This window comes from Megascapheus bottae, chromosome 8 (genome assembly GCF_031878675.1).
Source record: "Megascapheus bottae isolate mThoBot1 chromosome 8, mThoBot2.hap1, whole genome shotgun sequence".
NCBI lineage: Eukaryota > Metazoa > Chordata > Mammalia > Rodentia > Geomyidae > Megascapheus > Megascapheus bottae.
In genome coordinates, this window is record NC_143516.1 from 54,669,474 (window position 1) to 54,681,618 (window position 12,145).

General features: G+C 44.7%; 1 protein-coding gene across 1 annotated transcript in view; it reads left to right on the plus strand.

Annotated features, from left to right (window-relative positions):
- The window catches only part of Rngtt (RNA guanylyltransferase and 5'-phosphatase), a 233,839-nt gene extending 222,224 nt beyond the window's left edge, over positions 1-11,615 (plus strand). The window contains exon 16 of the mRNA XM_090338447.1: positions 11,418-11,615. Coding sequence (XP_090194573.1) covers positions 11,418-11,467 — 50 coding nt within the window. The 3' untranslated portion in view covers positions 11,468-11,615. The remainder of the gene's footprint in view (positions 1-11,417) is intronic.
- Positions 11,616-12,145: the final 530 nt, after the last annotated feature.

Consider the following 12,145-nt stretch of genomic DNA (forward strand, 5'->3'; position numbering starts at 1 on the left):
TGTGTAGCTAGGATTGTGAAGTGAGCTACTGTGTCCCCTTTCTTCAAAATAAAATCCTTTTACTTTTTTTTGGTGCCAGTCCTGGGGCCTGGATGCAGTCCTTGAGCTATTTTTGCTCAAGGCTAGTGCTCACTGACTTCACAGCTCCACTTCTGGCTTTTTTGGTGCTTAGTTAGAGATAAGAGTCTCAAACTCGTCTGGCTTCAAGCTGAGACAAAGTAGTGAGGATTACAGGCATGAGCGAAAGGCACTCAGCTACTTAACTCTTTTTAATGGGAAATTTTGAACATATATAAAATTAAGCAGTAAAAGGAAACTTTGCCAGGCCAGTTGTGAATACATACACATAGTTGTTTTAAAATCTGTTATCCCATTTTAAGTTATACAGGACTCTAGACATTTGCACAGTGAGACCAAAGGAAGATATTATCAGGTGCCATAGTTATGTACATATGATCATATAAAATGATCTCGAACTGAATTCCAAGAAATGGAAATGAGAATTTTTGTTATTGTTATTTGTTTTCTCCTTTGTTTCTGTTTTGTTTTCTGTACCTGTTGTATGTAAGTTTATTTGTTTTGGAAATGGTAAGGGAAGGCACAGAAATGGAGGGATGAAAGGTGAACAAATACAGCAGTGGTACTTTCTAGATAGGTTGAAAATGAACTGTACAATGGGGTGAGTGGGAGTGAGGGGAGGGATGACACTTCAAAAAGAAATATACTCCTCACTTGACGTACACAACTATCATCTCTCCCTGTATCACCTTTACAAAAACAAACAGCAAGAAGCAAAACCAAAAAACCCACCCAAAGGGGGCTGTCATCTATCCCACCTCTTGTCTGCCCATGGCTTCCAGGCTCTGCTCTGCTTTCTGGTCTCCTTTGCTTCTACCTTTGGGTAAAAGGGCTCCCTTACTGAGTTTCTCCATCTTCCCATCTTCTAATTGACTCAGGATCAGTACACCAGCCTCTACCAGCAGTACCTGGAAGAGGTACTGGCCTCTGAGCCCAATCACCAGCCATGCACCAAGTTCCCAAGCTGCTTTCTAGCCTGGATGACTCTTGATGGCTAACCTGCGCCCAGCTGACAACTCAACATCTGCACTGCTCAGAATGGCTGGACCCGGCCTCCTGGCACTGTGCTCCCGCTCCTGTGAGCTTCCTCCTCTTCCCACCCTCTTCTTCCAGAGCTCAAGTTAATAGCAGTTGTGTGTTTTTCAGTTGCTTCTGACTCATCCTTGACTTGACTTTCTCACGTGTCACATTCAATCCATCCACAGATGTTGCCAGCACTGCTTTCAAAATATAACTGGCATCTGACAGCTCAGGCTCCTCTTCTCTCGCCCAGACTATGGCAATAACCTCCTTACGCTCCCAGCTTCCTCCCGTCTCCCCTCTGTTCTCCTCACTGCTGTCACTATAATTTCCTAGAACCTGTCACACCACTACTCCACAGCTCCTTATGCCTTCTACTTTATGAAGTCCTAACAAAAGGCACCCCTGAATTCCCAGGGTCCTACCTAATCAGGCCCCAGACACCTTGCAACGCCTCTCCCAAACCTTTCATCAGTCTCTTCCACACCAGCTCCTTTGTCATGAAAGCTCCTTCCACCTAAGCAAGGTGCACACCCCAGCTAGTCAGGAAGCTCCTCTCATCACTGGTCTCCAATGGGGCATTCCTTCATCATTGGGTCTTCCTGCCTATCCTATGTCACATGCCACTTCCTAGGCTCTTGAGTGCCTAGGAAATTTGGTTCAGGAGCTAATGAGAGCTTTTAAGCAAAGCTTTTCTTTTAATAAAATTTTTTGTAATTAATAAAAGGGTTACATTATATTCACCAATTAGAGGATGCATTACTTACGAAGATTGCTACCCCTTCTCATGTTTTTGTCCCCATTTCCCTCCTCACATCCCCTCCCCTCATCTTGTTTTTCCCCTTCCCTATCCTATTTCAAATAAACATATATACAATATATCAGATAACAAGGTAAGATACTGTAACTATGAGATAACCAAGGGACAACAAAAGAGATGAAAAGTAACAGTACATTAAGAACAACAATCACACATTATTATATGGCCTTGTTTCCATATCCTGGAGGTCCTTTCATTTAGCCTCATCCTATGTGGCCTTACGTATGTAGGTTTTGTCCGATTGTAAACCTCTGCTAGGAGAGTCCAAGATTTATACTAATTATGACAAATGAGGGAAACCATTGAGCCTGTGTTCCTTAGGTCTGGCTTACTTCACTTAACATTTTTTCTAAGTCTTTTCATTTCCTTACAAATGGAGCGATGTTGTTCTTTCTGATGGCAGGATATAATGCCATTGTGTATATATACCATATCTTCTTGATCCAGTCATCTAGTGAGGGGCATCTGGGTTGGTTCCATATCTTCGCTGTGGTAAATAGTGCTGCAAAGAATGTTGTTGTGCTAGTGGTTCTTTGTGAGTAAAAATGTGTCCAAGTAGAAGGAAGAAAGCCACAGTGACAGGCCAGCAGGGAGGCTATTGGAATAAACCAGATGAGAGCAAAGGCTAAAATAGGGTCATGTGTTCAGAAGAAGGCGTGGATGTGACCAGCAATCACGAGGGAAAAATCATGAGATCCAGCAGTCAGTTGATTACCCTGGAGGTTCTGAGCCTGGCTAGAGCAATGGTGGCAGCCTCAACAGAAGTAAGAATGAGGGGAAGAACTATTTCGGGGCGGGCTGAAAGGGGTTGCTGAGCATGGCCTGTGGAGTTGGTGCTCCAGGAGTCAAGTGGGTAGAACACAGGAGAAACAGAAATACAGATGTGGGGCTTGGGCATTCCCACTGTTGGCAAGAGGGTGAGGTGGGAGGAGTGCACCAGTACTGGGACTTGAACTCAGGACCTCACACTCCTGCTTAGCTGTTTTTACTCAAGGCTGGTGCTCTACCACCTAAGCCCCTCCTCCACTTGCAGTTTTCTGAAGATAAAAGTCTCTCAAATTTGTCTGGGCTGGCTTCAAACTCTGACTTTCATGTCTCAACCTCCTGAGTAGTTAGTATTAAAGGTGTGAGCTACCAGCACCTGGCTTTGATAACAAGTTTTTAATTGAGGATTGATGCTCAGTCAGTGAGCATGAGGTAAAAAAGAGGATTGAGGATAGAAAAGAAAAATAAGCTGGGCATTAGCAGCTAATGCCTATAATCCTAACTACTCAGGACGCTGAGATCTGTGGTTTAAAGCCAGCTCAGGCAGGAAAGTCAGTAAGACTCATCTCCAGTTAACTACCAGAAAACAGTATGAATGAATTCTCCCAGCACATTGGTTGAGACCATCTGAGCTGTTCAGAGCACCCCAACCCCAGCTGGAGGACACCCGGTCACCTTGGGGCTGGCATGGACTGGACTCCCAACCCTGGGATGCCTCTGAATCCTAGTAGGAATGACCTGGGTTTTCTGCAGAGGCAGTCCAATGACCTTTACCAAGTGTAGCTGTGCCTGGCACCCATGACTCACATCTGTAATCCAAGATAATCCAGAGGTGGAGACCTGAGGAACATAGTTGGAAGTCAACCTGGGCAGACAAATCAGAGTTTCTTATCTCCAATTAATCTGCAAAGCATAGCAGAATTGGAGGTGTGATCCAAGTAGTGGATGTAGTTCTCAAGTGTCAGCCTTAAGGGGGAAAAAGCACACACACACACACACACACACACACACACACACACACACACACACACACACACACACACACACACACACACAGAGAGAGAGAGAGAGAGAGAGAGGCTGGGCAAGTCCAGTTGCAAAGCCTGCCCAAACAAGAGACCTTTGGATAGATGGCCTGGGGTGCAGCCAATCAAAACCGAGTGGGGAGTGGGGGAGGTGCCAACATGTGGCATTAAGCCTCTGTCCTCACATGTGATGTTTTCTTCTGGAGGTCTCCATTTCAGCTACCCAGGACTGCTTTACTAAAGTATGTGTGTTCAGCACCACAGGGCCTCATCATTATTTTTAAAGAACTGATGTAAAAAATAATCCCACTGAAACGGAAGTGTCTGTCTGCATTATCCCAAGAAATGTCAAAGAGAAATCACAAATCTGTAGACATGAGATAAAGTTGATTTTTGAAATATAATTGTAACCGTTAACATTTTTGAAAGGCTGCGAAAATGGTCTTGATTTCTTTTTATTCCAGTATGTACTAAGTTTCTCATTCATGGTAACTACTAAAAATTTAAGACAAGAATAGTAGCTGTATTTTCAGCCACTCAGAAGTTGGAAACAGGACAACCATGAATTCAAGGCCAGTCCAGGCAGAATTTGGGATATCTTGTCTCAAAAAATAAAAGACAGGTTGAGATCCAGAGGATTGTTATTCAAAGCCAGCCCAAGAAGGAAAATCAATAAGACTCCATCTCCAAAGCAGCCATTATAAAGCTGAGCTGGAGGCATGGCTCAAGTGGCAGATTACTATCTAAGAAAGCAAGCCAAGAGAGTATGGAGTCTTGAGTTTATACCTCGGCGTAGAAAAAAAGGCAGGGCGGGGGTGATGGTGGGAGAACTAGAGGCTTGATTCAAAAAGCAACATGCATTCCTAGCATGTCTGAGAACCTGGGTTCAAGCCCCATTTGGGGAAAGGGGTTAGTCCAAGAGAATTGTTAAAAGGTTTTGATTCAAAAGCAGCCACTTGAAGCATTAAAGCTGGTCAAAGCTGATACATTCAAGTTTCTTAACATTATGGGAAAATCTTTTGGTTGTTTTAGTGGGGTGTTTTGTACTGTGGTTGGTTGGGGTTCTGTTTTAGTGTTTGAACTCAGAGCTTGGCACTTACTGTCTTGCTTTTTTTGTGTGTGTGTGGGGGTCATGGGGCTTGATCTTGGCCTGTGCACTGTTTCTAAGCTCTTCAGCTCAAGGCTACCACCCTACCCTAGAGCCAAGCCCCACTTCTCATTTTCTAGAGGTTAATCTAGATAAGAGATAAGAGTTTCAGATTCTTTTGTGCCAGGGCTGCTTTCAACCTTGATCTTAGATCTCAGCCTCCTGAGTAGCTAGGATTACAGGCATGAGACACTGCATCTGGCTTGCCTTGCTTTCTTTGCAGACTTTCTACCATGTATGCCCTGCCTCCAGCCCAACATTTTGGAAAGATTTTATTTCAAACTTTATAGAAAGATTTATCTTCTCCAGGACTTTAAAGTTTAGTTTTTCTTATTACAATTATATACATATACACACATTTACAAATATGCATAAGATGTACATGTATATATTATATATTATATAGCTATTCCATATAAATATATATTATATACATTATATATTACATATATTACATACTATGTTACATATAACAGTAATATATTGCATGTCTTAAATTATATTTGATGCAATAATATATATTATATTTATATTACATAGGATATATAATAATATATATAATATAGCATATATTAGTATCTTATACATATACTATATAATATATTTATACATATATATGTATAATGTATTTATACGCAATATATATGTAATAAACTCCCTCCACTCCCACTAAGACCTATACTTTAATTCTTTAGTTTGCCCGTGGTGCCATTTGTATGTTCTTTTAGGCTGGATTTGTAGTGCATGCCTGTAAACTCTAGCCCCAGTAGGAAGAGGAGAACTGCAGATCTGCCTAGGCTATGGCGTCTCTGAGCACTAACTAATCATTTAGACTTAAAGCTTCCAAGTTTATTTCTGGCTGGGGTCTTTTTTTTTTTAAAAAAACCTGTTCTGGGATTGAACTCAGGCCCTCAAAGTGGCCTGCTAGTCAAGCACTCTACCAGTTGAGCCATGTTCTAGACCTTTCGTTTTTAGTTTGCTTTTCACAGGGTTGGGCAGAGGAGGTCTCACGATTTTCCCAGTCAGCTGCAGACAATTGTCCTCCTTTAGTCTCTGGAGTAGTTGGGTTTCCAGGTATGCTCTACTACACTCGACCCTCAGGACATCTCTTGTTACCTCAGACAGCCAACTGACAAGTTGGCATCTCTGGTGCCTCAGTCACCTGAGACCTGCATGCCAGCACTGCACTTTTCACCTTCTTTTCCCATCTTCTAAAGCATGCATGGCACCTGCATGTCCCTCCTCTTCTCCCAGAAAGCAATGGGCCAGACTTGCCCACACGCTGGTGCTCACTCAGCCTCCAAGGGCCCAGGCTATCGGGGTAAAGCTGACACTGCAGCAGTGCCCCTGAGCACAAGTCTGCTTAGAGAAGTTGGATTTTTGACTGCCAAAGAAGGCAAACATCTTAAAGTGAAAGAGAGCTATCTTTGGGTAGGCTGCAAAACCGCCCATGAGCATATCACATCAGAAACGAGGTGTGATTTCTTCCAGTCCCTCAACTCAAAAAAAGGATGAACAGATTTAACTGATGTATTGTAAAAATAAATAAATAATTAAACTCTGTTTTAAGCTGGGAACCAAGTACAGAAGTTTCGGAGTGAGGTGGTGTTTACAGGAAGGAATAATGAACTGAAGGGTGGTGAATTGGGGAGGGAGAGGGGTTGCAGAAACAAAGTTAGGACAGTACCCTTTCAGCTGTGAGCCTCTTCTACTGGAAAACCAGGTGCCAAGAGGTCACAACAATGAGGTTGACTTGGAGAAAGAAAATTATGAATGGTGGTTATAAATGGAAATTATCACTCCATAGTCTGAGGCAATTCCTTCTCAGAGCTGAAGGTGAGCATGGAAGCCTCAGGTCTCCTCCTCAGCACACCTGTTTAAAATGGGTTATTTCAAGGGACTAAGATTATGGCTCTTGCCTCTCATGCCCATGGCCACAGACTTGATCCCCAGCTCTGGCAGGAAACAGAAATAATAACAATGTTTAATTCTTTTATTGTTGTCGTTGGCGGTGGTGGTCCTGGAGCTTGAATTCTGGACCTGGGCACTGTCCCTGAGCTCTTCAGCTCATGGCTAGTACTCTACCATTTTGAGCCACAATGTCACTTCCAGTTCTCTGGTGGTTAATTGGTGTTAAGAATCTCACGGATTTTCCTGCCCAGGCTGACTTTGAACTCTGATCCTCAGATCTTAGCTTCCTGAGTAGTTAGAATTTAAGGGTACGAGCCACTGGTACCCCACTTCTAATCTATAATTCTAAGGACAGAAAAAAAAGGTCAAACCCTGGGATGACTCAACCAACAGGACAGATTTGGAGCCCCTAGGTGTCCAGGTGCAGACCTGGTTGTCCGGGCCCTGCTCCATCTTCTCTCTGGCCAGGCTCTGGACTATGAAGGCCTCCTATGGAGGCCCTTGTCCCTGTCCCACAGGCAGCCACTTGTCCCTGTCCCACAGGCAGCCACTCTGGTATCTAGAGACATCTCCTCTTTGGGACCCAACTGAGCTTTTACTTATTACATAACAAGATTTTTCTGGATAAAAGCAAAAAAAAAATGTTCTTAGGTCATTCAATATAAAAACAAGCAATTTATTAAATTAATTTTGTGGTGTCAGTACCCCTCTATGCTGGCTCTTTAGAAAGCGAAAGTGTACTCTTTTAGTTCTTTTTGTCTTCTTCAGAAAAGAGATTTAATGTGTTACTGCGGCACAGAAAATCAATGCTTTGAAATCAATGGTAATTTCTCAGGCTGTTTAAAATTATTCACATGGCTGTAGAGCTGGGGCTGGTCATAAAACCGGGTGCAGTGGCAAGGGAGCATCCAGTTTAAAATGTCTGCAAGGGCCTGGCACCAGTGCCTCACGCCTGTAATCCTAGCTACTCAGGAGGCTGACCTGTGAGGATTGTGGTTCAAAGCCAGCTCGGACACAAAAGTCCGTGTGACTCTTATCTCAAATTAATCTTCAGAAAATGGGAAGTGATGCAGTGGCTCTAAGTGGTAGAGCACTAGCCTTGAGCTGAGGAGCTCAGGAACAATGCCCAGGCCCAGAGTTCAAGCCCTACAACCAACAAAAAACAAAATGTCTGGGCGGGTGTTCTGTGCTGCCTGGTTTCTAGAACTTGTGTTGACCTACATGGTGGTAGCTGAACCCACACAGTGCTAGCTCTGAACACTTAACATCTAAATGGCGTTAGAGTCTCTGGTGTGTGTGTGTGTGTGTGTGTGTGTGTGTAGCCAAAATTATTGTCACCTTGTACCTCAGAGGTTTACAAACCAGCCCCGCTGAGGGAGAGCAGGCTTCAGAGATCTGCCCCTGGTCACCAGGCCAGGAAAAGGAGGGGCTCCCACCCTTGTTTGCTTCCTCCAGGATGCCTTGTGGGGATGTGAGGGTGGGGAGCACTCAGGAGACAGCATTTCAGAGGGAGCAGAAACATGGAGCCTCTGGCATCCAGACAGGGATGAGAGTCCAGCTGATCTCATAAACAACATACTTGACCTTCTAGAATCCAGCCTGGGCTTGGGAAGAGGAGGTGCTGGCGTGGGAACCCGGGAGACACACTTCCTAACACATCCAAGGTCTTCTGATGTTCCATATGCCAGAACCACACAGGCGCACTGCCAGTACTGCTTCTTATCAGACCTCTTCCACCCCTGCCAGTGCCAGCTTCATGCCCATGCTCTCAGTAGGAGTGGCTCCATGGCCTGGCTAACCTTACCTCCAATGCTTCTCTAAAATATTAAATTTAAGCCAGCTACCAGGTGGCTCATGCCTATAGACCTAGCTACACAGGAGGCTGAGATCTGAGGACCTCAATCTGAAGCCGGCCTAGACAGGAAAGTCTGTGAGATGCATTGCCAGTTAGCTACCAAAAAGCTGCAAGTGGCACTGTGCTTTAAAATGCTACACAACAGCTCAGGGACAGCAGCCAGGGCCTGAGTAGTATTGGCATAAAGGGTAAATTTGTTTGATTTTGTTTTAACTTACAAAAACCCGCAAACTATTTTCTTGAAGTTCTGAAGGCTGGGAAGTGTGTGCTGAAGGATTCCCGTGAGAAGGGTGTGTCTTCCATGTGGGTGAAGACCGCTGAGAGAATGCAGGGCCGACTCTTTAGAGTGCTGGGTATGAAAGGCCACTCGGGGTGTGTTTGTGTGTGTGTGTGTGTGTGTGTGTGTGTGTTTTAAGGCATCAATTAATTTACAAAGTGGTTTCATGAGGCCATGTCTACACATGTCTATAAGGTGCATCTAACAAATTCACCCTGGAAGGGTGTCTTTCTTATTCCTCTTTCCCTTTTACAAGTTGAATGAGTTCCATTATTCTATTCTCCAACATGGTGATAAAGTTCTTCCATCACCCTCTCCCTCTGCCTCCCCGCTCCCAAGGACCACTCCCATTTATATTCCCTCCTTTTACATTTATGTTAGAGTCTTCAGGTCTAACCTGGGAATTTAGACAGTCCATTCTCCATTTCCGTCATATTATTTTGGTCTAGATTTTGTACATGAGAGAACACACATGCAGTTTGTTTCTCCGAGCTTGGCTCATTTTGATGAACACAGTGATCTTCAGTTCTCTCCATTTTCTTCCAAATGATACCCTTCATTCTTCTTCATGGCTAAATAATGCTCACTCCATCAGATGGGAACACTCTCGGGTCCCTTCCGGTGCTTGGAGGAGTTAGACAGAACTTCACTGAGGATACCTGAGCGTGGCCTGCTCTTGAGCCCCTCAGTGGCACCAGTGCACCCCGGTTGTCCTGTGACACTGCTGTTCCAATGAAGCCTAGGTGGGTGGGTCCCCAAGGGGGACCCTTGGAGACCCCCTGAAGTATGGCCGAGTGCACGGGCGCCTTCTGCCTCCAGGACAGCCTGGGTCCCCTCACAGAGGCTGGCACGATGGACGCCTTGTGGAGAAGTGACATGATCACTGGTAAAAGGAATCGGTGCTAGTGTGCACGAGAAACGAAATATGACACGTCCCAGTACAGAAAGTGCTCCGGAGCCGGGGACTTTGTCTTAGCAACTCCTGAACCAAGAGCTTACCTAGAGACATCAAATGAGCCCCAAAGGTCTCTGTTTTAGGGGAGATCGTAGGGAGATGTTTTCCTCAGTAAGGATCCAGAGCTTCTGTCCAGTTAATATCCCAAAGTTTTTATAATCCAGAAATGTTCAGAATTTGGCAGTGATCTTCTAGACAAGTCTGGAGTTGGGGTGTCGTATGTGGGCCACTACTGTGGAAAATGGTTTGGTCAGGAGAGTCACTTCTTTTTTTTTCTTTTTTTTTTTTTTTGCCAGTCCTAGGGCTTGCACTCAGGGACTGAGCACTGTTTTGGGGCTTTTTCAAGGCTTTATAGAGCTCTACCACTTGAGCCATAGCACCACTTCCAGCTTTTTTCTGTGTATGTAGTACTGAGGAATCGAACCCAGGGCTTTGTGCGTGCTAGGCAAGCACTCTACCACTAGGATACATTCCCAGCCCTCTCTTCTTTTTTTAAGAATTTATTTCCAGTTAGTACTATGATGATGAATAGGAAAACACTAGGACATAATAATGTCATTGTGTGTGTGTGTGTGTGTGTGTTTTACTGGGAATTGATCTGAGGTTCCAACTTGCTAGGCAGATGTTGCCACTTCAGCCATGCTCCAGATTTAGAAATAGGCTTTTAAAGTTCAGAAATAATTTCCCCATGGAAACCTCCTCCTTGTCCTTGTCTTCCTCTTCCTTGTCGTCCTCCTTCATCTCTTCCTCATCTCTGTCCCCCTTCCCCTTTTTATTTCTGTCAATCATGGGTTTGAACTTGGCCAGGGCACTTTCCAGAGCTCTTTGGATTAAGGGTAGTATTCTGTACTTTGAGCCAAGATGCCACTTCCACTTTTCTAGTGGTTAATTGGAGATAAGAGTCTCACAGACTTCCTGCATGGGCTAGCTTTTACCACGATCCTCAGATCTCAGTCTCCTGAGTAGCTAGGATTATAGGCATAAGCCACGAGCACCTGTCTTCTCCTTTATTCTTGACACTTAGAAAGTTACCAAACCTTTTCATGTGCATTTGTTATGACAGCAGAGAAGGAATACCAGGCCTAAAGTTCACCTCATTCTATAGGTGTGTGTATTTTAAGGTGACTTACTAGACATAAATTGTGCAGGCTAATGCTGATGTAAAATCTGAGGGTGAGGGGGTGGAAGGATTGATGATTTATTTATAGGTAGCCAAGTGACTTCTGGGAGAGTGCTGGCTTGCTAGTCCACTGGCACATAAGGGTTACCATTCCTCTTCTGCATGCTTGTTCCCAAGATTTGTCCAGCAAGCTGTTCATGAGCCAGAGGCCAGGGAGCAGCAGGAGGAGGCCATCAAGACTCCAAAACCATCTAAGCATTGTCAGGCTCCATTTCTGGCCCCCCTGAATGAAGAGGAAGTACCCCTGGATTTTCCTAGATCCTTAGAACTGAGTCACCATCAAAGGCCCTAGACCAGCTGTGAAGGTGGGTTGACTTCCCACAATGCCTTGCTCTCTTGTGTACCTCCATTGTTTTCATTTCTGTCCCTTTCTCTTTGTTACAGGAAAGGGGAGCTGCAGCCTTACCCCACTGACCACCAGGTACAGAGTGTAAAGGGATGATTCCACTTTTCTACCCAGCTTCCGTATGAACTAGACGCTTCCCAAAAAACTATAACTAATGCTTCAATTATCCAAAAACCCAGAGCCAAACAGGCTCCACTGGTGTCTTTTCAACTCAGTCCCACGACATAAAAGCATCTCCCTTGCCAACGCACATGGTACACTGTTTTAGTTTTGATGATTTCAGAGATTTAAAAAATGTCAAAGAAATTTTAGCTGTAAATGTCTCCGCAGTGATTTTGTCGTTTTGTAGAGGAAAGAAAACTAGCCTTACAGGCCTAGCCTTTCAAAATGGGCCAAGCCGTGGGCCCAGCCCCCTCTACCATCTTCCAGCCTATTCAGATTCTGATCTTCGACACACTTGAAAAGATGTTATTCCAAATGTTCCGACCAAAGAGAAAATCTTCCTCGTGCTTTCAGAGCTGTCATCAAAGGACCCAATCTGCGTGTGGGGCTGGAGGCTGCAGATGTGGGTGACTGAGTGGAGAGAAATGCACACAATGGAACGGAGCAAGCTGGAATAAGCCATGGGGGCCACAGCCCAAAGGTGGGAAGGGTCCGAGTTCCCCAACTCTCAGGGCTGACATGTAGTTCTGGGTTTCCCAGCTTTTTGTTGAGAACTATGGGTTTGCCCATAGTTCTAGCCACAACAAGCTGGGGGTGATAGGAT